Here is a 27,668-nt window from a genome sequence, read left to right as displayed (position 1 = left end):
TGTAAAAAATACTCTCAATGTGCTAATGTGAGTTCACAAACCAAAACACATTATTTGCTTTGGATGTGACTTTGTGCACTTCTAAAAATTATTGACTTGGGTTGTCTATGTTAAGTTTTTAAACAATCAATTAAAATTTAAGATTATGTGCATTGACTGAAATGGGTAAGCATCGCTTAAATTCTCTTTCAATCAAAAATTGTGATTGATTGTTAAAAACATTTTGCATTTTTGGGTGTTTTCTTTGTAGAGGCAGCACCAATAAGGATGCTAATAAATCAAGCACTTTTATTAAATTGATTGCGAGTGAGGAAGCTCATTCTACACGATGGCAAAAAAAAATAAAAATATATATTATCTTTATGAGTATTATTAATACAAATCATTTTGTTATTTTGTGAGTTACACTTTTGACGTCTACACCATTTGGTTGCATAGAAATGGATAAGGAGGCACTATTCATAATCCAAATTGACCCTCATATTTATTTATTTTTACTATGGAATGACAAATTTGTCTCCTTTTCTTTTTTGTCTTTTCAATCATGCAGTAAAAATTAAGGGATAAATTTGTCATTAATTACATTAAAAGTTATAATTAAAGTATTATAATATTTTTTGGAGTGCCAATAGCACCTCCTAATCAAATGTGTTGTTATGATAAATTAAAGTAAAATATAGGTGTCATATTTATATTTTTAAAAATTGGCTTAACTCATCTTGGACTTGTACATAATGAGTATAAGTGAGGGTTCAAATGGGTTTCGATTGTCGCGATGGATCGGATGGATTGATCTTTTGCGTGGTTTGGGTTGTCTTATTTTCCTCCCTATTTTGTGTGCTAACCCACCGCCCCCCCCCCCCCCCCCCCCGGCGGCGGCCCCTCCCCCCAAAAATGGCTTTCATATGTATTTGATTAATTCAAAATTTTGTAGCAAATAACATTTTACTTACTATTTTGTAAGAGTCTTTTTACTTAACTTAAAATTTTTCTACCTAAATGTGGAACTCAAGTTGGACTCAATTTCTATTATATTAGTATTATTTTTAAAACCTTATGTTTGAGAGAAGGTTTTAATTTATAAACTATGTTAATTTAGATAAAATATAATATAAAATTATATGGAGTTTTGTCTTATTCACACAAATCAAAATTCGAACAAAACCTTTACCTTAGGTTCACTTTCCAATTCTTCTTTTGCGCCAGTGAATTTCATGTGCCCTTGAGGGTATAGTTGAAATCTTGAGACATTTGTTAATATTTAATAAGACTGCAAATGAGTTAAGTTGAGTCAAGTTTTGGCTAATTTGAGCTTGACATAAGACTGTAAGTTAGTTGAATTTAGTCAAACTTTGACTAGTTAGAGATTGACTTAATTACTTGAAAGATATCTCGAACTTAAGCTATATTACTTGAGTTCAACTTTGTAAAACTTATTTCATATTAATAAATGAATCGAAGTTGAGGATAGTTCAATCTTGATATAATTGATGTTTGTTTAGTTGACAAATTTAAAATTTGAGTTTAAGTTTTATTCTTTTAACCTAATAAAAGAGTTCAAGCAAATCATTATTAAGTTGAGTGCTGAGTAATTTATGAGTGATTTGATTTGGGCCTAATATTTATATTATTTATAATGCATGAATTTATCTTGGTTGATGTATTAAGTATGAGAAAAAAAATTCAATCTAATGCTTAGCGTCTTAAAAATAAAAATAAAAAAAAAATAAAAAAATAATGTTGGACATCCATGCTCAACTCTGATCTATTTATTTATTTTGTGATGTGTCTTATCACTTCCATTGTCACTTATCACGGAACTAGAGCGCCTTTTGATTCATCTGTCTCTCTCGCCGGCCATGCTTAACTCTCTGGCTAGGGTTTGAGAATTCATGCTTACTCCTGCGGCTAGACGCTGTTGATCTCCATGTTCGAGAGGGTCTGCTTGCAAGATGTTGTTAAACCGGGGTTTTGAGTCTCTCTCTCTCTACGCAATTCTCTGGCATCGTTTGTGATCATGTCGGGCAAAAGGTAATTCTAGTGGAGAGGCTGTGAAACGGCGATTCTCCCATTCTATTGAAGTAGGGAGGGCTTCCTTGCCGATTTAGGCTTTGGTTGGGGCTTTGGGGGTTTTTTTTCGGGTTTGCCATTTGCATCCGCCAGGGACCCGCCGGAGCTGCATCTAAGAGTCTTAGCCGGAACTCCAGTTGCGAGTCATAGTCTCAGGTCAGGTCTCTCCCCTCTCTGCCCTGCACTTATGCTTTGGCACATTTCCCTCCTTTTATTTTTATTTTTTTCCAAACATGTTGAGATGTTGAATAATGGCCAGTAGCTGCGGGATCTGCTCTTGCACTCAAGCCCCTAACAGAATTACACTTTTTTTTTTTTTAAATCTTCATGTGGACTTGTTAAAAAACCAGCAGCTACTGGGCTGCTCTCATGGCCTTACTGAATTTTTCTTTATTTCATATGTATGTAGAAGATGAACAGTTCACGTATCTGATTTAATCTATATTCTGCAAATCAATTTACCTAAAGCTATGCCACATGCACTAATCTATGCAGTAGTGTTCATAAATGTATGTGTTGAACTATTATTGATTACAACCGTACCTCAAATATTTTTTATTTTTTGGATCAACCAGACCTGGGAAGCAAATGGCCTGCCAGACAAAACATTGCATCCTCTTGTCGCATCTACAGGCCCTAGTATTAGCAGAACTAGGGAATGGATGGTGGGGGTAAACCCTCTTCTTGTGTTGATCCTAGTGTCCTCCTTGTTTCTTCTCCGACCGAGCCTATGCCTTTGCTGTGTTCATAAAGGCTAAAGCTCTAGCAGATCTCAGACCCTAGTTCTACTGGTGCTCCTATACCCAAAGGACCCTCCTAGTCTGTCACTCTTGCTCCCTCCTAGTCTGTAACGCTTGCTCCCTTTTTGTTTCTTTCTTCTTTTATATGACATCAAGTTCGCTATTCCTAATGCTTATCTTCAGCTCCCTGAATATGTCCAACTGCTTGATTCTAGGCTTCTAGCAGTTGCATTATAAATTAGGTATTTTAATGAATTTTGCGACTTCATTTTATGTAGCAGATGAAGAAAATAGGCAGTAATTCCCTGTTTTTAGAAAATGCTGTTAGTGCCACACTGCCACTGATGGTGATTCTGCTTGTTTTGATAATTTAGTCTGCCATTAATTTTCACCCTCTTTCTGAGTAACTAATTTCTTGTGTTGATCCTGGTGATCATCTGCTGCCGGGGTTTTGAATCACTTTCTCTCTCTCTCTCTCTCTCTCTCTCTCTCAGGTCAGCCCTCTCTACGTAATTCCCTGTCTTAGTTCGTGATCATTTTGCTCAAAAGGTAGTTTTAGTGGGGGCTGCTGTGCAATGGTCGCCATTTCCCTCCGTCCGTAAAAGTAGGGAGGGCCTCGTTGCCAATTTTGGGTTTGTTTGAGTTTTGGGGGTTTCAGTTTGCCATTGCATCAGCAAGAGAGCTGCTGGAGCTGATTTTGAATAATGGCCTGTCGCTGTCATGGCTGCTGTCATGGTCTAGCCTAAAATTGCTCCTTTTTTATGTTGACATGTTTAATAACCAGCAGCTACTGGAGCTGCTCTCATGGGTTTACTGAAATTTCCTTCATTTTATTTGTGTGTGTGTGTGTGTATAGTGTGTACAGATAATAAGTTGAACGGTTTATGCATCTTATATAATTGTATCATGTGAATCATTTTACTTAAAAGTTAAGGCCAGATGCATTAATCTATGCAGTACTAGTAGTTCATATATTTATATATGGTAAACTACCATTGATTACAACTGTATCTCAATACTAAGATTTGAAGATTAACACATAATATTTAGGTATATTGCATGATCTATTGGTATTTTTGTAGATTTTTTTTTTTTTTTTGAAAAAATACGTATATATGTATATGATGTCATGCTGGTGTTACCTGTTTGAATTGAACTGGTTTCGACCAACCAAACCTGGGAACCGGTTGCGGTTCACTGTCTGTTCCGTTTTTCAAAAAAAAAAATTGGTACCCTCTTTCACTTCCACTATTACTAGAACTAGGGAATGGATAGTGGGGGTAAACCCTATTTTTGTGCAATTATAATTTCTTGTGTTAATCCTGGTGATCCTCCTTGTTTCTTCTCCAAGCAAGCCCTTGCATTTGCTGGTTCAATGAAGGGGCTAAAACCCTAGCATATCTCAAACACTAGTCATACAAGTGCTCCTAAATCCCAGTGACTCCCCACTCCCCTTTTGTTCCTTTCTTCTTTTTATGATGTTAAACTCCCTACTGCTACTGCTTGTCTTCAGCTCACTGAATGTATTCAATGGATTGATTTTGGCAATGGCACTATAAAATAGTCATTTTAATAAATTTTGTGACTTCATTTTATGTAGCAGGGAGGCTGCGTACACTGTGACGACCCTCTTACCCTTGCGAAGTGGGGGAGCCTTATGGCCTGGGGATGCCCTTTTTAGATGAAGAAAATTGGGCAGTAATCCCCTGTTTTTAGAAAATGTTGTTAGTGCTACACTGTCACTGATAATCAATGTGCCTGTTTTGATAATTTAGGTTGTCTTTAAGTGAATAATACGCTCTTTTTGAGCAACTAATTTCTTGTGTTGATCTTGGTGATCGTCTTTGTTTCGTCTCCAAGCAAGCCCTTGCATGTTCTCTGTTTTCCATAAAGCTCTAGCAGATCTTGAAAACCTTAGTTCTAGAGTTATTCCTAAATCCCAGTGATCCTCCTGGTTCGTCTGTGTAGGCCCCTTCTATTCCTTTTTTATTTATTTTTTTGGGTACCAATCTACCTATCGGTGCTGGTTGCCTTTTCAGCTCACTGGATAATACAAATGCTTGATTCTAGCAGTTGCATTTTAGGTTGGGTATTTAATAAATTTTGCCACTTTCTTTTATGTAGCAGACTGAAGAAAAATGTGCAATAATTCTCTGTTTTTGGAGAACATTATTAGTGCTACATTGCAACCGATAATCACTGTGTTTGTTTTGATAATATAGGTTGTTTTTGATTAAATGATACAACCTTTTTCAATTGATAGTTTTGGGATTTCGAGTGACAGTCTATATAATCAAACATCTGGGCAGCAAGATGAGCACAAAAGTTGATCAGACCACAGTGGCAATTACTTCATCCACTAGCAGCCCAAAGGTCACTATGTTTGGAGCAAAGTCTGGATTTGTTATTCCAAAAAACAAATTATCAGGTTCGTTGGTTCCCATCTTCCGAGGTGGTAAAAAGGCAGGAGGCAGTGATGCAGCCGATGAAGAAAGTGCCAAACAGGTTCAAAGAAAAACAAAATGGGGCCTCGATCTGACACAAGATGCTGCTGTTAGAAGAGGAAAAGCCTTAGCTTATCAGGTATTTCAAGATCTTGTGCAAGCTATATTTCATAACTCTTATCTCTCTCTCTCTCTCTCTCTAATTTGTTTCTTGCATGGGTTTTTTTGAATCATGATTTATTAATTATCAACTTTTATGAACCGATCTTATTATTTCGGCTTTAAAAAATTGAATTCATAGAAATGGGTTAGAGACATTTATAGCCCCAGTTTGGAAGGGATATTATTGCTCTGACGGTGGCAATTGAAGATCCCCTCGTCTCACTGGGTGCCAAAATGTCAGTGACTTCCTTGTGAGTGGCTCACTTGGAAGCTTCCCATTCCAGGTGCAACTAAGTGATATTACTGCCTGTGTGGTGGTACAAATTTTGAGCAGACTCGTTTGGATCAAATCACGCAACAGCTGAAGTCAGGAATTCTAGAAACTGGGGACAGTCAAGATTCAGCAGCTGAGGTTCTGGATCAGGAGTCTTCTGGTCAGCAGATTAATAGTGAGGTAACTAGTTGATATTTTATGGCTATATGATTGTGAATTAATGGTTTTGTGTCTTAAGAGACTTATTTTCTTCAGAATTTGTTGATGTAGAAACATAAAAAGTTGGACCTTGAAAGACGGGAAGTTATCGGTAAGTTTGAGAGCCTATATTCTCTTACCTTTTGCAGAAAAAAAGTTTTAGAGCTTTTATAGATTATGTATTTGTCTGTTTTTTTTTTAAAATATATGTTATGTCTTCCACTCTGTTAGTGTTATTGATGGATTTTTTCAGGTGAAATACTAAAGTTAAATCCAAGTTACAAGGCCCCGCCTGACTATAAACCTGTATTGAAAGATGCCAGAGTTCCTGTCCCTGTGAGCCAACTTATTTTTATTATTTTTTTATTGTTCTATATTGTGTTTATCTTCCTGCCATAAGATGTAATTGCACTTTTGAAAGAAAAAGCTACGTAAGTTGCATATGATGAGATTGGAGCTCAATAAGTAGTTTTAAAAAATTGAGGTGTGAGCCTTGATCTGTAGGATCCTTCTCTATGTTAAATTTTTTTTTTTATTGAAGAAGAATTTTTACCATGAGAAGACAGATCCAATAGAACAGGGAGGATGAGAGCAAAAAATTTTTTTAAAAAAAGGATCATATACAAACTAGAAAAAGAGTATGATCAAGCTAACACAGCCAATCAATCTTATTGCAAGTCAGAGAAACTAACCCTCCCAAAGCAACTGGATGAATTGATCCGCATCATAGAAAAAAAGGATCCTAGATCAAATATGTGGATAAAACCTGATCTCTGAAAATATGCATTTCTCTCCAGCCAAATCACCCACAAGACAGCAAAAACAGCACACCACCAAAGCTCCTTGACATCCTTATGCCTCCCAGATCCTCTGAAATCAGTCATCTTAAAATCCTTCAAGGATGCTTCTTTATGCTAATTTTTAATTTGTTGTACTTTGACATGAGAATTGACAATTGTATCAAAATGAGCTTGGATAATTGTTGCTATAGTTAACTCAAGTTTTAACTTCATGATTCAAAGGATTTAAAGCAATTTGAGAGTTAAATTAAATTATAAACTATGTGATGTGGACAGTGAGAAATCGAAACAGAGAGAGTATTAAGGGAGCGAAACAGAGAAAAAGAGAAAAAGTTGGAAGGAGGAAAGAGGAAGAGGAAAATAGGGAGATGGTTGCATGAGAGGAAAAACAAGTCAATTAGATAACTGTATAATACCATGCACAAAGTACCATACACCCAATTTTATGACTAAAATAAATATTTTCAAAATAATCTCAGAATACTTGTAAGTATACAAAATATTCCTAAAAAAATATTACTAAAAAAACTAACTTCTAAAATAACTAAACCAAAATTTTCCAAACTAAAATAAAAATCTTAATTTCTAAAGCTAAAGCTACAAAATAAGCATCTAAATTTCTGTTCAATGGTCCTCCATTCAACTCTCCTTGTTAGAGAAAACTTGACCTCAGGTTTTACAACGGTGCAGCAAAAGAAGGGAGTGTGTATCCATGAACCATTGAACTTGTAATTTTATATCCTCCATTTTCAATTCACATGCAAATATCATTGGCAACTTACTGATATTCTTCTCAAGATTCCAATCCCAATGAAATTGACAAGTGGGGAATTGTCACACTTTGGAATATGACTGAAGGCTTGGGGTCTATATGTTACAGACTTATTACATGATTCAACAAATTCATCTTCTAAAAGCTTTTGCTTTGAATTTCCCTTTTTTAACATTGAATTTTACTTCCTGCTTCTTGGACTATTCTTCAACTTGAACACTTTTTTTCCATTACACTTGCTCGCCCTTCAAGGATGGCAACATGTGGTTTACCATCTACACAATCAATGTAGCTTCTAGTTCCAGATAAAACATGACAACCATAAATTCAGGTTTACTTGCAATTTCATCATTTTAAGTTAGGCATAGCGTCACAGTGCTACGTTCTTGTATTTGTGACGCATGCCAAATGGCTTATCGAGCAACCTTCAAAGGATACGGTGTTCATGTTGGATAGCTTGGGGAAGGAATTTTGGTTAGCATGGATTCAATTATGGAGTTGTCACAGGATGTATTTGGAATGTCACAATGACGCTATTGTGGATCCAAACAGTTGTCATGGTGGTGTTCTCGGGTTGTGATGTATGACCATTAGACAATCCGTAGGTTTACTCATACATGAGTGAGAATGTGAGTGGGCTACCACCCTTGGTGCCTTGTTGGGCACTAAACGAGCACCCCAAGTGGTGCTCAAGTGCGGGATCTTGACATTCTTGAGCAGTGTTTTGGGCTTCCATGTAGGATTGGGACTTGAGAGCTTCATGGACTACCCATTGGAGAATAAGCTCACGCTTCACTCTTGACCTGGAGGTTAGGATGTTCACCCTTGTTTGCCATATACTCTTTTTGGGCGGTGTTGTCTCATACTCTAATTGACTATCAAGGAATGCTGATCTTTTCTATCTCTGACTAGAGTGGTGAAATGTTGTCACTTCCTTTGTCTTCCTTTAGTGGGCGGTAAGTGGTAACCTGGCAGGTGCTCTTACATGAGGATCGTGCTGTGGGGATGAGAGTTACCCTTAGTGCTTGTGGAATGCAAGTTAACACCCTTACAATCTTAGTTGGGACCAAGGTTGTCATGCTGTGGGACTTGACCACTGAATTGGCCATAGGAAGGTTTCCATGATGAGGATGAATAGGGCTAGATAGAACTTGGTGTAGTCTTGTTGCTGCATGGGCATGAGTTTGTCACATTGTTGGCAGATTAAGACGAGGGTGATTCCTTGTGGCCTTGGAATTCTGCCATCCTGTGACTCATAGTACCTATCAAAGATAAGATAAGGGGGGCAGCTTAAAAGGTTTGAGCTTCTGCAACATAAACCAAATAGTGCACCAATAAGGAGTGAGCTAGTTACTGTTAGTCACAGTAGAAAAAGTAGAGGTAGACCTAAAATAAATTGGAATGATATGAGTAAGGATTCAACAGTGGCCCCAAATTTCTGGAAGAAATTGCCCAAGATTGTGTAAATTGGCAGAGAAGGGTTTATGTAGCTGACCTCACCTAGTGGGCCTTAAGGCTTAGTTGTTTTTTGTATTACATCTTGCCATTAAAAGCATTGGCTCTCCACTTCATATTTGTTCAACTTAAGCAGTATTTCTGAATTTCTCGTCGATACTTTACAAAATTTCAGAATTAAACTCGACTTTGGGCGCTGACAGTACTATATTTTGTTCCAAAAATATATATATCCAATGCTGAAAATTGAATTTCTTCGTATCATTGTCAAAATTTTGGGAAGGAAAACCAATATATTAATGGTAAAAAATCTCAAAATATCACTAAATATCACTATTGAGTCGCAATTTGAATGCTCCATACTCAATTCATCCTCCAAAACACTGAAATTTGCATCGACAGTGCAAGATCCTGTTGTTTAGGTCAGACCATCACAAGCTAAGTCAAAATATTGCCAAAAAAAAAAAAAAAAATCATGGCTAGAATTTATTTTTTGCTATTCTGAAAGTTGCAGAAGGCATTGGCAATTTTTCACACGTGCGTTCACAGTGTGTGGGACATATGAGTCTCCACTGGTGGTCTTCTGCTTTGTGGTCAATCAAGGGGTGGTGATCGTGATTCCAGTTGTCGTGGTAGTATGAAGAGAAAGACCAGGAAGTTTAGGATTTTGAAGGGGTGTTTGTATGGAAAAGCTTCAGGCAGTGTGTGGGGTGTGACATGCATGTTGGTTAGATGGAGGAGAAATTATGGGTAGGGGCTTTGTGGAGGTGTCTGTCTTTGATGTTAATGGTGGTGTTGCCAAAATGTTCCAGCAATTGAAAATAAGGGGCTTTATGCATGCCTTACCTATGGCTTGTATTCATGCGAGGCTTTATTTGAACTGCTTCTGTTGGAGATCGTTTCAAAATATGGATGGTAGTATTAATTGATTTTTTGCTCAAAATCTATTGGAAGGCTTTTTCCTTTTAACATGCTCCGTGCCATGTCAAAAACTATGCGATTCTTTCATTTTGCTACTCCATTTTGTTGGTGACTATCCATTAGCTGTCTTTTCTTGCCTTCTATTTTACGATAATCCTTAAAGTTTGTAAAAGAGATTCTCCACCATGATTTGTCCTTATAATCTTCAATTCTATTCCACTTTGATTCTCTGCAAGTGCTTTGAATTGAAGAAATGTGGAGAAGGCTTCTGATGATGATAAGAGATGACATTGTTGTAGCTCCACAAATATCTGCATGCACTGTTTCTAATGGAGCTCTGGCTCTCCATGATGTCTTCAAGAATGCTAGATGATGCTATTTTTCATAATGCTATCTTCACAACTTTATTTGAGACTCTAGGCAATCCAACGACCATGTGCTTCTCCCTTACTATTTAAGGTCATTGAAATTTAGATGCTCATATCTCATATGCATATATGAGAGTTATCGTTGCTAAGGCTTTGAAAAGCAATTTTCTCATATTGTGGCACAGTTAGAGGAAAAGCTTTGTTGAAGTTCATTTTTACATTGCCACACTGAGATTTCTTCTTGTCAATGATGATGCATCACCATTATCAAAGTGCAACTTTCTTTTTTGTAGCACTTGCCCTGCACTTAATAAATTATGAGTTAATAAATTATGAGTCAAATACATTAAGCACATATGGATGAATTTAGTGTTACCTTCCTTTGCATGGACTTCAGTTCCACCTTTTCTAGCAATTTAATTGAGCTTGCCATTGCCAAGTTTTATTTCTGAATAGAATTTATCATCAAGCTTCATGAGCATATCTTTACTACCTGTCATATGATTGTTGCAAGCATTGTCCACATTCCAATTTTCTCAAATTCTTGTTGAGCATTCATACAACAAATAACAACAAACCAAGCCTTAAGTCCCACTAGGTGGGGTCACATGCAAAAATAAAATATTTGCCCTGGTTTTTCTTCATTTCATTTAGAGGAAATGGCTTCATTATTTTCTTGTTGCTCATTATACCAACAATCACTTTAAGAGTGAATTGGGCTTTTGCATTTTCTGCATTCAAGACAACAATCTTTTGTCTCGTGCCTATAACTTTTTAACAAATACAACACCAAGAATCAGAATTGCTGCTGAAATTTTTGTGATTGAAATTGATTCTCTTTCCTATACTCAGAGCTTGAATTTTTTTTGAATTTTACAATGTAATCTTCCATATGAATTTCGTTTAGTTGAGCTCCTTTCTCTATTATCCCTGCTTTAAAGTATTTTGGCTTGCACATATTCATCTTTGATTGAAAAGCTTGCTCTAGATTTTGGCATGAAATTTATTCATTCTTTTTTCAAGGCTTCAAGAGACCCCATGAGGTCATCTAGAGAGAGCTTTTGATTCTTCTATTGCTGCAACTACATGCTCAAATTTCATTGCCAACTTATAAAAATTGTTTTATAATTTCCTTATCTTTCTTGATATCTCCACAACATCTAATTTGATTAATAATGATAATTATAGTAAAAAATACTTGACCATTTTCTCTGTCCTTCGTGGTTAAGTTGTCAAACACTTCCCATGTATTTTGAAGCCTAATGGAGATTACCTTATTGTAGCCCCCAAATTATTTTCTTAAAATTTCCCATGCATCTTTAGATTACTTGCACCGGTAATCTTGGGAAGAATAGGTTTATGTACTCATTGGTACATAGAGAGTGTGGCTCTTACTTCATCTTGCTCTCTTTATGATCCTTTTCATTTGTAGTTGAACAATTTGCTCTTATCATTGGACTTGGTACTCCCTCATAGCCCTGTTCAATAGTGCCCCAAGGATCACGGGAGATTAATAATGTCTTCGTAAGAGTGCTCCATAAATTGTAAATTTCTCTAACAAATGTTGGAATTCCATGTTGGGAATAATTGAAAGCAAGCTTATTGCTGCTGCTTGATGCCATTGTTGCAGCTAATATACACGAGGCTTATGATGAGAAAAAATGAAATTTAGGGGCTGGCTTTAATACAACTAAATTGTTGGCTGTAAATATGGCAGTCGGATGTAAGAATTGAAAAAACATGACTACTTTTGCTTTATATGTGTGCAGCCAGAGGAGTCTGTCACTGGGGTCTTTTTCATTTCGCAATTGCATGATAGAGGTTGCAATACAAGCGTGGCTTTTATAGCCAGGAAAATTGGTTTGTTGTAGCCGACTTAACCAAGTCAGAAAATTACCCACTTGCTAGAGCAGGACACAGCTGTATTCTATAGCTACACAAATAATAAAATATTAGAAGTTACATTTGACAGCTTATGATCCAATATTACAACTAAAAAACAAATAATTACAAAATTAACCTTAAGTACTTAAAATGCACAAATAACCCTAAAAATTTACTGATTTTTTAGAACAATAAACAATTTCCAAGCTAACATAAAAATCTTAAATTTTAAAGCTATATCTACAACATAAGAATCTAAAGTTCGCTATTGGTGGTCCTACATCACTATGCAAGTACATTGAAGGTGATACAAGAACAAAAGGAATGCAAGAAAGAACTTTCGTCAATGTTAGATAGGTGGGGTGGTTGTGATCACAAGAGGACATGATGCTGTATAAGTTGAATGGCTAGAAAGGATTCTTCTAGCTGGCCAAATAGTGGAACAAAAGAAAAGTGCAATAACCAATTACAAGCCTCATAAATCTCTTAATTTGTTTTCATGTCTTTGATATTGTTGGATTTCTGTACAACTTTTTAAAATTGTGATACCCTGATAGATTGAAAAAGGAATCACGTATGAAACAGGGAAAAAATAACTGCTAAACAAAAATAATATGGTCCAGCAGGCTGATATGAGCACTACCATTCTATTATAATATTATATAGCCATTATATCTTAAAAGGCCGTAACCAGTGCACAAGGCTCCCACTTTGAGTGGGGTCTGGGAGAGGTGGATGTCGGCAAGCCTTACCCCTTTTTTGGAGAGGCCGCTCCCAAGTCTCGAACCTGAGACCACCTGTACCGAGGCGGAGGCACTTACCTCCATTGTTTCCAAAGTTTTTAAAATATAGAATATTAGAAAACTAAAAATAGACGGTGAAATAACTATATAATATAGTGGACATTTGTCAACTCTTGATATATGCTTGATGACATGTTCTTTGTTCAGCTCATTCTTTGAGTTTTAAAGCCCAGACAAGGGTTCATAACTTAGTATCATTGATATAACTTCATTATTCATCAAAATTCAAAACAGTGTTCTAAATTAAGTAGAAATCCCTTCTATTAAAGGATAAAACATTGGCAAGGAAGCACATCCTACAAGGTGGCAAATTACCTGAACATCTGTTATACAGCTTTGTTATTGTTTATTAATTTATTTCATCACATTAGTTCTTTTAGAAATTCTGGCTGTCACAATGATAGTTTATACTCTCTAGTTTTTCTATAACAGATGTACGCAAGTTTTTTAAACAAAGCATGTGGTATGTTGGCTTCAGGTCAAAGAATATCCTGGATACAATTTTATTGGCCTAATATTTGGGCCCGGAAATGACACTATAAAGCGATTAGAAAAGGTAAGTTGGCAGTTTGATGCAACCATGTGCTAATACTTGGGGTTTTCTGTCCAAAAGTTTGACAATTACATATGTGAATAATAATTGAAAATTTCAATGTTAATACTCATCCATTTTCTTTCCTATCAGGAAACTGGAACCAGAATACAAGTTTATGGTACTAAAGCAGATACAGGAGAGAAGGTAATTCAGCTGGTGGTCAGAAAAGATGGTACTGAACTTATTAAAATTGTTGATTTTCATGGTGTGTGTTTGTGTTTTTGTAAGGGAGGAAAATTGAGGTCCCATTGTGGCAGCCTCCCACTATATTTATAATAAAGTTTGTATACTGTGACTGTCATGCCCTTAAGCCCAATACACTTTGTGAAGCACTCCAACACTCACCCTTGAGAAAAAGCCCGCAAACTAGGGGTGTAATCTGTTCGGTATGGTTCGATTATGGGCTAAACCAAAAACCAAACCGCAAATTGCGGTTTTTGAACTTCCCGAACTGAAACCGAAACGGAAGCAAATGCGTTATCCCATGGAGAACCGAACATTTGGCAGTTCGGTTACGGTTTTTTCTGTTTTTAACCGATTTTCAAAATATTTAATATTTATTTTTCATAAGGGTTGTTGAGAATCTATTGGGCATTTTGATTTTTTATAATGTTTCATAATTTTAACAAAATTAAACCTGTTAAATTGTTTAGACAGCTGAAAATGTGTTGGTCTCGTTGAACCTTTTTCTTTTTGTTCCTAATTCCTACTAGCTTAGTAGCTTCTACAAACCATCATAATGCGAATCACATATCAATTAACCACAATGTCCCAATCCTTGGGCACTTTAATAATTAAATCTCTCTATCCTTAATTTCACAAAACAAGCAAGCAAATTCCTTGTCACTTTAATAATTAGGTTTATTTGTTTCCAATTACCCAAAATAAACAAACATTCACAATAGACAAAGAAAATATTAAATATCCCAAATTACAAATAAAAAATAGACATTCAAATTGTTCATCAAAATAGAAATCAATGGTTTAAAATTTTAAGGAATTGAAGTCATCCACATTCTTCAATCTTCAAGATTGTAGCTTCAATTCCCCAATCACCATGCAAGCATCATTCATCATTTATGATTCCTAATAAAATGAAATAATATGAAAGTTATAACAAGATAAAATTAAGTTGAAGATCAATGTTCATTTGTTCATAAAAAGAGATGAATATAATCTTACCAATATATTATTGACGGTGTGAATACTAGAAGAATTTACGCCTAATTTATCAAATTCTGAAATGAATAAGAAAAAAAAGTCAATGAATTAGAGAAAATAAATACAAAACAATAATTGGAATAAAACAACTAGGAAATGTGAAAAATATGTCGTAAGAAATTATTTTTTACCTTTTTCAAGTTTATCAAGTTGTTCAAGGCTTTCTTCATAGTTTAGTGGTAATGGTGAATTTTGCAACCAATCTTGAGAACATATAAAAGCCTCCACAATCTTAGGAGTCAATTTTGTCTTGAAAGAATTAAGAACATGGCCTCCCATACTAAATGTAGACTCAGAGGCAATAGTAGCTATGGGGATAGCCAAAACATCACGTGCTAACTGTGAAAGGATAGGAAGCCTTGGATTATTTATCTTCCACCATCCTAAAAAATCAAATTCATGACTAGCCTCTTCAAGGTACTCAGAAAGATACCTATCAAGATCACTCTTGCCTTCCCCACCTTTTTTTGACCTATGCCTCTTGAATTTATCTACCATAAGCATCCTTATCTTCATCGATGGTTGCTCAGCATCCACCATACGGTCCATACCACTAGAAGAACTAGAGTCAATTTCGGAAGTTTTACCACTAGGTCCACTGCATTGGTTACCCCCATTTTTGTACTCATCAAACATCAAAAATAATATCTTTTACCTTTTTATTCAAAATTGAATATGTAGGAAGAGAAAACAGTTAAGAAAGGCCCCGGTCCACATACTCTTAACTTTTATTGAGGATCAAGAACGGTGGGAAAAAACATCATCATGTTCAGTTTTTCTGGATTCCCCCAATAATCATCATATTTATGTTTCATTTTGAATGTCTTTTCACTTTACTCAAAATCATCACTATTGCACCAATCTTCCAAAAAGGCATTACCCATGCAAATTTCATTGAAAAAAGTATTAGAAGTCACATAATTAGAGCTAGAAACACGCAAAGTGAATTCATAGAAACATCCTAAGAATTGCACCATCCTCCTCACATTATCCCAATCATCTTCTATTGGCTTTCCTTTTCCACCATCTCTCAAAAGATCATGTGCAAAATATCGATCTTTTTCATCATATCTATCAAAAACTTTTTGAAATTTTTTGGCGGTCTCCAACATCATATATGTGGAATTCCATCTAGTAGGCACATCCAAACACAAATGTTTTTAACAATTAACCTTTTCCTCATCTGCACACTCTTTGAATTTTGCAGTTCTACCAGGTGATTGCCTAATATATTTTACTGCTTGCCTAATTCGAAGTGCCGAATCTCCCACAAGTTTCAATCCATATTGCACAGTTAAATTAATGATATGTGCAACACACCTCATGTGCAAGAACTCACCGTTGAGCACTCTGCCTTTCCAATTGTTCATTCTCCTCTTTAAGTAACTAATGGTTGTACCATTAGAACTTGCATTGTCTATAGTAATAGTAAAAACTTTATCTATTTGCCAACCTAACAAAGCTTTCTTAATAGCAAAACCTAACACTTACCCTCGATGATTAGGAACTGGACCAAAACTTAAAATTCCTTTTTGTAACCTCCATTCAATGTCAACAAAATGTGTAGTTAAACACATGTAACTAACATTCTGTAAAGACGTCCAAGTGTCTGTTGTAAGGCAAACTCATTTTTTCAATTTCTTTTCTATTCTCCATATAAAAGAAGACAATCCCTTGCCACTGTCACTTGTGATGGTTCTTTAAATCTAGGTTCCATGAGACTACGAAAATATTTAAAACCTTGTCCCTCTACAAATCTGAAAGGTAATTCATCCACTATCACCATATATGCTAAAGCCTTTCTAAGAATGCCGACATCATATTTTTGGCATGTTAATTGTTTTTCTTCCTTTTTTTGTTTCTAGTTTGAAGTTAATTTGTGATTGATTACGATCACGAGGTCTCCTATAGGGATCATTGATTCCATAAAACTCTTGTTCCATTTCTTCTTGAATCAACACCAAACGCTTTCGGACAATATTTACATTGAGCGTTTACCTCTGGAGTGTCATCAACACATAATCCGGTAAAATGGTCCCATACCTCTGATCTTGATTTAAACTTCCTCTTCTCACCCAACTCTGCTCTTGAAGTAGCAACATTATCTCTTGATTCTGTATTCATGCTTGAGCTTGGACTTGGGTTTGGGCTCGAACAAGGAGTTGTATTGAGACTTGCGTTGTCCCCAATTTTAGACATCTATAAAAATCATGCATAATTGCAAATTCATTAGATTTGAAACATAAACTAATATTGAAACACTCACAAGTCACAATTTTACCGAGAAAACAGCCACTGCATGAAGAAAACAAGGCTTAAACTTTTGCATCCAAGGCATCCTTGGGTACTTCACAAGAAGAGAACTCAAAATACATCTAAGACTATTTTGCAAAACCAGTCACCATCTCCACCCCATCCGTAAAAAAATTTTAAGAAAGAAAAAAAAAGAAGATTACCCTAATTTTACCAAGAAAACAGCCACTGCATCAAGAACATAAGGCTTAAACTTTTGCATCCAAGGCATCCTTGAGCCATATGAATCTTGACCAAAAATAAACATGACAAAAAGAAGAAATAAACTTCAATTGAGCTTAATTGTAACAAGTCTTATGACAAGCACCAAATCACAAGCTCCCCACTACTATTCCCACCAGGCATAATAGCTTTCCACCAATGTAAGGCATTACCCAACTGTTCTTCATTTTTTTTATCATAGAACAGTTCAATATGACAACACAATGTAGCTGGAAGAAACAGAAGGAAAAATTGCAAATTTGAGAATCCGCAGAGATGAGGCATGTTTAAGCCGAGATTCACACAAAATATGGCAGAAGCATTAAATTTCTTAAAATTTATTGCGGCCAGCCCAGCATCAACTCAAGCAAGAGTTCAAATCATATCCTACCGCTAAATTTTAGGCATAATTATGTCGTAAAAACCATGTAAAATGGCAAAAATTCCACCTTGTTTCTAACAGCAGTCAAAGTGATTTCATTCTCCGTTCTTAATTAGCAAAAATCAAGATTCTCCAATTAAGTAGTTTCATACTTTCAGTATTACTCTTCTTGGAAATAGAACAAATTTATTCCCTTGATAATTGCTGAATATAGGATCAATTTAAAAGTTAACCCAAGCACGGTGGTGCCTTAGGTCCTCAGCTGCTTGAGAGTTGAGAGGACAAGGGAGGGAGGCAGAGCCACAGAGGTGTTGCAGCACAGCTGCACTGCCTGCGCAGAGGGCAGAGGCGAGAACTGAGATGGCTACTGGTGAGCTTCTCGCGAAGACTGAGAGAGTGAGAGTCAGAGACTGAGAGTCTGAGAGAGACTGAGAGAGGCAGAGTTGGCGATAGCTCAGAGGCTCAGAGCAGTGACGATGGCGAGAGATGGAGAGAGACCGCCGAGAGTCTGAGGGAGAGGCAGCGTCAGCGACAGCGACAGCGACTCGCATAGAGAATAAAGCAGCTGAGCATTGATATCTGAAAACTGAAATGAACATGAAACCTTAGTCCCCCCACTCCGCTGCCCATATATATATATATATATTAAGTAATAATATTAATTTATATATTTATTTTTTATTTAAATTGGTTTTTCGGTTTTTTCGGTTCGGTTATATTTTGAAACCGAAACCGAAACAAAAAATTTACATTTTTAGAAACCAAAACTGAAACCAGAGACCGAAAAACCAAACCGCTTGTGATTTCGGTCTGGTTTTCGGTTTTTTGGTAATTTTTGTGCACCCCTACTGCACACATGCATGCACACACACTAGTAAATATATCAGGTGCATTGCACATGATTGCGTGCAAATAATTGTGTAAGATATTTTTAAATTCTTAATAAAGTTTAATTTTTTTAAAGACAAATTAATAATATATTGTCATTATTAAGTCTGCAAATATTAAAGTATAAATCTTCAAATTTACTTGTAAAAAGAATTATATATATATTTAAAAATATTCAAATGAAATTCAATACGATTTTGTACTGTGTTTTGTCCAAATCCATTTGTCCAAATCCACACAAATCCAATTCCAAGGCTTGAAATCGAAGGCAGGGTACATGTATTTGTATCCAATTTTTCTTGGATTAAGTTTCTTTTTTAAGAAATGTTTTATCTTAATATTTTATCTACAAAATGAAACATACTATTTGAACTTTTATGTATGATATGTATATTTATTGCTAATTTTATTTTACTTTTTAATCAAATGGAGTTTATTTAGGTTTAAACAGGAAGCAATCTAGAATGACTTTCTAAATATAGTTTAATCTTATTTTGGTTGAATTTACTTTCATTTAGGGATGCTTTGTCTTATGATTCACACTTTTCTTGTTTTTATTATAGATATGTATTTATGCAGGCATGCATCATTTGTTCCCAAGTTGACTTTGTGCTAAGCAAGCAGATTTCCTGACTTAAAAATGGTGCTGATAAGTTTCAGTAGAAGTGAGTCTAACAAATTGGGAATCAACCTTTTTTTTGGGTGGTGGTCGCAAAAGAAATAGAATGAAAAGGAATTACTAACTAAGAGAGGACAGGAGGTCTTCAAAAAGAATTAAAAGAAACCAAACAGATAAACAGAGAGTAAAGAAGGAAACCAAACAAATGACCTTTTCTTAAACCCTTTCCATCATGGTTAATTGAATGCTTCAACTTTGCTAGCTGATGCTTACCTTTTTTCTCCTCACTCTTAACCCCATTTAATCAAATTCGATGTGCCCAAGGATTTGATGAGTGCCATCCCATCTTGTCCATAAGTTGTTTGAGCTTCAAGATCTGATCAATCAGCACCAAAGGAGAGATGGGTAGGCAAAATGCCATTCCTGCTATGATCACTCACTACCCTTTATTGAAACCAGCATCCTCAAAAATAGCATTCAACTTTTGTTTTCTCATGAAATACTAGTTTTGAGGCAATATGGATGGTGTTGTCATTATCACATGCAAGGTTCTTAGGTGTTGAATTTGGAAGTTGAAACTCCTCCAACATATTCTTCAACTAGATTAATTCACAAGTAGCATGAGTCATAGCTTTACACTTGAATTTGGCGCTAGAGCCTGCAATTATCTTTTTCTCCTTACTTTTAGAAAACATCAAATTCTCACCAACAAAAACACAGTATTGCTATCCCCTATAACCCTATTAGTTCTTCCATTAGATGGAGATTTAATCCAATTTGCATTTGTATATCATGAATCAAAGTACAGCAACAAGAAGCAGCCTTAACCCCCACTAGGTGGGGCTGGCTGCATGAATCGTTTTCCACCAATTCACCAAATCAAGAGCTTGAGAGCTATTAAGTCTTTATTTACTACCTCATTCTAGGTTATTTTAGGTCTATCCCTACCCTTTTTAATACCTAACTCTTCATAGATTCGCTGCTTGGCGTTTCAAATTTCCAAACCATCTAGGTCGCCTCTCTCTTATCATCTTGTCTTTTGACTAGTGCTATGCCTAGTTCATTGCAAATGTGTTCATTCCTTAATTTATCCATTAATGTTGTATCACTCATCCACCTTAACATTCACATTTTAACAACTTCTATTTTTTGTACATGTTTCTTGATTGTGCAACATTTTGATCCACAAAGCATGTCTAGTCTTATAGCCGTCGTATAGAACTTTTCTTTTAATTTCAAAGGTTTTCTATGATCACATAACACACCTGACACACTCCTCCATTTTATCCATCTTGGTTTAACTCTATGTATCACATCCTCTTCAATTTCTTCTCCTGTTTGCATAATAGATTCAAGATAACGAAATCTACTAGTGCTATTAATTTCTTGATTATAAAGTTTAATCTTATCTCTAATACTTCTCCTTATGTTATCGAAATAACATTTCATATATTCTGTCTTATTTCTACTTATTCAAAAAATTTTAGGCTCTAAAGCAGTTTTCAAAAGTTCTATCTTACATTCCACTCAACTTCTTCTTTCATCAATCAAGACATTATCATCTACAAACAACATGCACCAAGGGATCTCGTTTTGGATATTCTTTGTGTGACCATCAATAACTAAGCAAAAAGATACGAGATCAAAGTAGAACTTTGATGGACATAAATTGTGATTGGAAATTTTCTAGACTGACTTCCTACAATACTAACGCTAGTCATTACTTTGTCATACGTATTTGACATCCTTAATGACCTAAGTATATCTACTGCATACACTCTTCTTTTCCAAAGCCCACCAAAGAACTTCCCTACGTCCTCTGTCATTACTTTGTCATACATATCTAATATGCTTAATGTGCTTTTCCTCCATTCTTTAACATGCACTTCCTTTATCCCCTAATAATTTCCAAGGTTCAATTGGCATGTTATTTAGTCCTATAGATTTTCCACTTTTCATTTTTTTAAAGTCATCTTGATTTCATTGACTCTAATTTTGTGAATAAATCTTCTATTTTTAATCTTTTCCTCTTTTGTCACTTCCAAGTTCAAGCTTTCAATTTGGTTTTTATTGAACAACTTATTAAAGTATCTCCACCACCTCTCTTTTATGTCTTCTTCTTCAGTTAAGACATTATCTTTCTCGTCCTTTATGCATTTTACATTACCTAAATCTTTGCATTTTCTTTCTCTAGTTCTACCAAGTTTATAAATGTCTTTTTATCCTTCTTTTGTATCTAGTCTAGTATAATAAGTATCATAAGCTCTATGTTTAGCTTCACTATGACCTTTTTATACTTTTCAAGGTTTTCTATTTTCCTACAACTCTGCCATGTTTTATACTAGTTGTTTTTTGTCTTGACAACTTTTTGGACATCTTGATCCCGCCACCATCTTTCTTTATTGTTAGAGTATCTTCCTTGGGATTCACCTAAAATTTATTTTGCAATCTTTATGGTAGAGTTAGCCATTCTATTCAATACAGCGTTCGCTTCTATCTTATCCCCTATTGTCCAATCACTCTTTTAGATCATTTTAACTTTGAATTTTACTATATTTTCTCCCTTCAAGCTCTGCCACTTGGTCCTTGTGTGTTGATTTATGTTGCTCTCTCTCTTCCATTTTTTAGTATATATACTTAATATTAGGACTCTATGTTGTTTAGTCAAATTTTCACCTAAGATAACTATACAACCCTTATAAGATAGATGATCTCCCTTCTTAGGTAAGGAAAAAAATTTCTATTTGGCTTTTATTTTGCACACTCTTGAAAGTTAAGTGGTTTTTTTTAATAAAGAAGCTATTCAATATAACCAAATTGTAGCACATGGGGAAATCTAAAATCATTTGACAAGCCTAATTTTTATCTCCCTATCCATGACCTTCATGTATCCTCTCATAAGCCACATTGTCCTTTCCAATGTATCCATTCAAAGTAGTTCGGTATGAATGTATTTTCAGACCCTCGTATCCCTTGTAAAATATTATTCATATCTTCTCAAACTTGTCTTTTATTGTTTTATGCTAAGTTGGGGAGCATACGCAGTAATGGCAATTACTATCCCTAGGCCTAGAGCTATCTTAATTTTTATGATCCTATCTTCTATTCTTTTAACTTATAGTACATGATCTTTTAGGTCTTTGTCTACAATGTTTCCTGCCCTGTTTTTATGTCTATCTTTTCCAGTGTATTTGGTAAGGATTCATGTTATAAAGATCTGACAAGCTTTATGTTGGCTGTTAACTTCCTAATGCTACTCTGCTCCTTTATGCGGGCTTGGGACTGGCTATGTATGAAAGGTTTAGGGCAATTTGTGTTACATAAGCGGAGTGCGAGTGTCAACCGTTTTGTTTTTGATAAAAGTGAAAAAATTTATTGAAAGATGTGAACTGTTTTCACAAAAGTCAGTAAAACAAAAAACGAAAAAACCCACACAACCTCCTTACATAATCTAAACAAATAAGTCTACTAATAGCGTACCCTAAAGCATGCCCTAGACTTGGTTATTAAGGGTAGGAAAGCCAGGAGAGGTGGGGGTAGGGGTGAGTAGTAAGTAATGTGCCAGAATCTAAATTCAAACAAATCATTTTCAGGTATTCCTAGACTTGGTTATTATTTAGGAGTAAAAGTTAGAATTGGTTAATAGTTTTGTGGTTAGAAGTGTTTGGGAATCCAGGTTTAAGCATCACCTGTACAGGAATGGTTGCCATTGTGTGATTCGGTTTGGGGTTTTCTTGATATCTGGGATACTAGGTTTGCTAGTAAGGTTGAAAGGCATTTAGGTTATTTTTGGGGTGGGGTTAAAGGGCAGTGGTGGCTTACATCAGTTTTTGGAGGCTTGGGGTTTTTTTTTTTTGAAAAGCATTTTGCCAGTTATAATTTTTGTTTTCTGAATGGGCATGTAGGCAGTGATTTCAACATCATTAGATTTTCTTGTTAACAGCTTGGGGAGCTCCAGGGTCACTCATAGCATGATTGGGTTTGATAATTTTATTAGGGAGTATGATATAAGAGAAATTTCCTTAATACTTGATTCCTTCCTGGGAGAGCTATAGCCAGTCAAATTGATAGATTTCTTTTTCACTTTTGGAGCAGGAGAACACTCTTCCTAATTTGTGTCTCATGACTTTTTCGATCTACCGATTTTACACTAAAGTTGAAAGTCAATGGGTAGAGGTCACAAAACAGGCTTTCCAATTGTGAAGGCAAGGCTGAGTCCATCATACCCTTCCTAGACCCTAATATGGCATGGGAGCCTTGTGTATTGGGGTTATTTCAAGGTGGGTATTTGACCACTATGCTGATATTGATTTGAGTCCAGTGATGTGGGCCCCACTCATTTTTAATTTGAAAATATGTTATTGTTTCACCTTCTTGTGAGGGCTGGTGGGAAGATTGTACTATTTTTTTTGGGGGGTGGGGGTGGCGAATGACTCTTGGGGGCTGTTGATTCATGAAGAAGTTGAAGTTTGCATCTGTGCAAGCAGCGGTGGTCGAAGCGAAAGTGAGAATGTGGGCTCGACTAATGCAAACATTGGTGAGAATCCAGTGCTCTGAAAATCTAAGGGTTCTTCCACAGGGTTTGTCCATAGAGGGTGAGTCAGGGCCTAAGATCAGGCTGAAAGGCTAGTTGATGGACAACAGGTGAATATTCTTGTACTAGGTGGGATATCCAGATAAAATGAAGGAGCCATGCTCTGGAACTTATATGTTTCTGTTTTAGTAATCCAGAATGGAGGAAACAGGAGAAATATGTTGTTGCATTCTAGTAAGCTTCATCAGCCTTTGATTCTATGAAGCACTACCACTATTTGAAGACTCTTTGATGTAGAACAAGATTATAATAATGCTATCCTTAATTAACTAAATGTTGGGCTAGAAGTGAGAATAACCTGTTTTTTATAAGTGTGTTAGATGCAATAGGAGTTATCAATACTAGCCTTTGTAGTTATCAATAGGAAATGTTTGAGGTCTCAAATGTTGATGCCTTAGGTGATGTGCAATGGGAGATATATGTAAGAGGAGGCTCTTCTTTTGAAAGGGTTGGCTGTTGAGTCCTAGTCTGACTGCAAATTTGACCCTCAAAGCTATTGTAGAGAACACAACAAGAGTGAAATAGCTTTCCATTTAAGGAGCAGGGCAAGCGATTAGGGTCATTCTAATCTCTGGATGGGCCTGACCTACTATTATTCCTCCAAAAAATGTTCATCTGCCTGACACAATTGCAGGAAAAAAATATATACGGGGTTTAACATTCAATTCTAACATCATAGTAATTTGCTTTAACAATGCTTGTGGGGGCTAATGTTTTTTTTTTCTTATTCATTCCATATTAATTCTTTCTTGATCAGTTATTATTTATATTGATTTATTCATTTCAGGGTGAAATTACAGCATCTGACGGAACAGAAATCCAGGGTGCTTATGAAGAATTGTATGTTCATGTATCAGCTGACACGTTTGAGAAAGTTGATGCTGTAGTGGCACTAGTTGAACTGCTTGTTACCCCAGTATCAGTGAGTTCCGTTACTCCAAAGTTGCTATGTGATTAACATCTGCTCAGTGTTTATTTATAGCTTATGCTTGGTTTACCTCCCCAACACACATACACACACGTCTCTCTCTTGCTGCCGTTGCTAACTATTCTTTCCTCTTTGTATAGGGAAATCCAGCAACTGTTTCTACGACATCAACTTCAGTTTCTACAGATAACACAAATGTTCTCAATCAGAGTCAGGGCTCACTTACCCCTTACACGATCCCCACTACTGTGGCAAACCAGGGAGTGGTGCAACCAGCCACTGGGCTTGCTCAAAATCCTCCCCAAAGTCGGTTTCAGCTACACCCCCATCCTTGGATCCCAACTGGCCCACCGCATACTCCAATTCATCAAGCTTCTGGCTTCATTCCTCCACCAAGTTCTTCAGTGCCAGTTCTTAACAGTCCTGCCCATCTAGCTGCATCGCCTTTTAGCCCTCCAAATTTGCCTCCATTGTTTGGGGCATCAACTGCTCCAGCAGCTGGATTTGGCTCAGCTATCCAAAACCAATCTCTTGCCTCTTCTAGGCCACCACAATGGATGCCAGTTATGCGGCATCCATACATACCTTTTACAGGTCCCTTGAGTCAAACTGGTCCACCAAGGATTCCTTCCATGCCAGTTCCGCAGCCATCACCAGCTCAACATACGGCTCCTGCTGTATTTACTAGCGGCCAAAATACACAACCAGCACCTCCTCTTTCGAGGCCATTAATGCCGTCACTTCACCCCCTTGTGTCAAAACATCATCAGGGAATGCCACCTGATCGGCCAATTACCCCTGCTGGGAGCTCTTCCGGATGGTCAGGACCTGCAGGCGCTCCATCTTTAGGACCAACTAATGCAGTACATCCACCACCACCAGTAGTTCCACTGCAAGGGCCTCGTTCTGTAGCTTCACAACCTGTTCATGCGTCAACAGCTCCAGCTAATATGTCAGCACCCAATATTGTTCCACCTCTATCATTTCCATCCCAACCATCTGGTCCCCACTCATCCAGCACATCTGCAAACCGGCCTCCTGCAGCCCCTGCATCTTCTTCTTTGGTTCCAATACCAGTACAAGTTCCCACGCCAGCACCAAGCCAGCCTCCATTACCAGCCATGCCAATGCATGCAGCAACTGCACGAGCATCAGTAGTAAATCCATCACCAAACCCTCCACTGGGTTCCACACCACTTCGTTTACCAACTGCATCCACATCGTCAGCACCTCCTGTGCAATCTGGAATTCCAGGTTCTGTTTCTGGCAACTTACCAAGTTTCACACCCTTGAAACCCCCACCCATAACAGCTCCAAGACCCCCACGCTCAAATTCTGGTGATTTTACCTTTCAGCCTGTCTCTACACACAGTCCAGCCTCGCAAGCAGTTCCTAGGCCAAGCAGCCATCCCCCAACTCAGAGCACACACTCAAAAATGATGGTGCAACCTATGCTGACACCTCAAGCACCATCTTTCCAGCCAGCCATGCCCGGTTCAGCTCCACCACCTGTCTTGCAATCCTTCCCAAGGCCACCAGTTAGCAACCCAAGGGGTCAACCTCAAACTCAAGTGCCTCCCATTACCTTCTCTGGAAACCGAAATGCCGTCTCAGCTCCTCCCAGACTTCCATCGTTTCCTGTTGTGCCTACCACTCCAGTTCCCAGGATGAGAGCAATGAACCCTAATAATCCGACTCCCCAAATGCCTAATTTGGGTGGTCCTTTTCCTCCCAGGCCAGTAAATCACATGCAACCTCGACAAATTTATCCAGCTCCTGTAATCAGGCCAGAGATTGCTATTAATCAACAGTTTCAGAACAATCCCTCCTTTGCACCTGGGAAGCCAGCTTCTACTCCATCTGGAGAACAGCAAATATATGATCCCTTCTCACCCACTTCTGTGTCTAATCAGCCTCAGCAGGTTGGTAATCCGACAAAGGCGAGAAAACAGGAAAATGATCCAGAATATGAGGATTTAATGGCCTCAGTTGGAGTAAGATAATTTGGAGCCTGCAGCTTGTTGGCTTTTACTGAGAACTTATGAGACCCAAAAAGGGAAATGTTATATGCTTTTAGAGATTAAATTTACCTCATTTCTTTGGAAAACATGAAAATTTCAGTGCTACGCTTATTGATTGTATTTCTTTCTTCAAGTCTTTTCCCAAGCTGAATTTAGAAACTGGCATTTTCCATATTTAATGAAAAGTGCCCAGCTTCCTGTCTTTGCGGCTTGATTAGTTCTGCCCCTCTGAATTAGCACCAGCAAAAAGATTGCAAAAGCCAAGGTTTCTGAAGTCATCATAGGAGGCCGATGAATCCAAATCTATTTGTAGGTACAAACACATGATACCATTAAGGTTGGATAGACTGACTGGTGCAGTTATTTTTGCTGTCAAATGGGCAGTTGGATTCCATGAATGTTCTGCAGGTGATCTATCGTGTATTCCTTCGTCAGTTTTAGCAAATGTTGTGGAAATCATTTTCAATATTTTGTCCAACTAGGAGATGCATGTAATCAATCCTTTTGATAGATATCCAGGCATGAGTATTTGCAAGCGCCTAAAAAAAAAAAAAAAAACAAAAAACAAAGGAAAGAAGAGAAAACGGTGTCATTGAAAGCTTCAGCTTTTACCAATTATGATCGAATGTTCTTCGCATTTCTTGCTTCCTTTTGGATGAAAAGTGCTACTAAATTATCCAAAATTTATGGATCCAAGCAGTCAAACTGTTGGTCAATATGTAGTAAGATTATAAATGAGTCAAACAATTCATGAGTTACTCTTCAATAGCGCACGACGTAACCTACCCTAGCTCAGTTTTATGTTCAATTTTACCTTAACACGCGTGAGTCTAATTGAGTTTCTATAATTTTATTTCCTTTATAGTGATTCAAATTATATACATTTAATATTGTGTATATATTTTATTTATATGTAGAATTATTTATTATCCATTGAAGCTTAATGAAGCCAATCTCAAATTTAAAAATTCAAATAAAATCTGAACTTTTAACTTAAAACAACTTCAAGACTAAT

The 27,668-nt window shown here is 36.6% G+C and overlaps 1 protein-coding gene across 7 annotated transcripts; it reads left to right on the top strand.

The window, feature by feature from the left end:
- Positions 1-1,795: 1,795 nt before the first annotated feature.
- LOC131149728 (uncharacterized) lies at positions 1,796-26,855 on the top strand. 7 transcript variants are annotated; one of them, XM_058100433.1, is made up of 9 exons: positions 1,796-2,226; positions 5,095-5,393; positions 5,778-5,870; positions 5,961-6,000; positions 6,142-6,224; positions 13,370-13,447; positions 13,577-13,630; positions 24,492-24,626; positions 24,773-26,855. In XM_058100433.1, the coding sequence occupies exons 2-9, from the start codon at positions 5,124-5,126 to the stop codon at positions 26,633-26,635; spliced, it is 2,616 nt and encodes an 871-aa protein (XP_057956416.1). In that variant the 5' UTR covers positions 1,796-2,226; positions 5,095-5,123; the 3' UTR covers positions 26,636-26,855. The 7 variants fall into 7 exon arrangements, with proteins under 7 accessions (XP_057956416.1, XP_057956411.1, XP_057956413.1 ...); XM_058100428.1 differs by having other exon boundaries at positions 5,751-5,870; XM_058100430.1 differs by having other exon boundaries at positions 1,799-2,226; positions 5,074-5,393; positions 5,751-5,870.
- Positions 26,856-27,668: the final 813 nt, after the last annotated feature.

The sequence above is a fragment of the Malania oleifera genome, chromosome 2 (genome assembly GCF_029873635.1).
Source record: "Malania oleifera isolate guangnan ecotype guangnan chromosome 2, ASM2987363v1, whole genome shotgun sequence".
NCBI classification, from domain to species: Eukaryota; Viridiplantae; Streptophyta; class Magnoliopsida; order Santalales; family Ximeniaceae; genus Malania; species Malania oleifera.
This window is presented reverse-complemented; position numbering and strand designations above follow the sequence as displayed.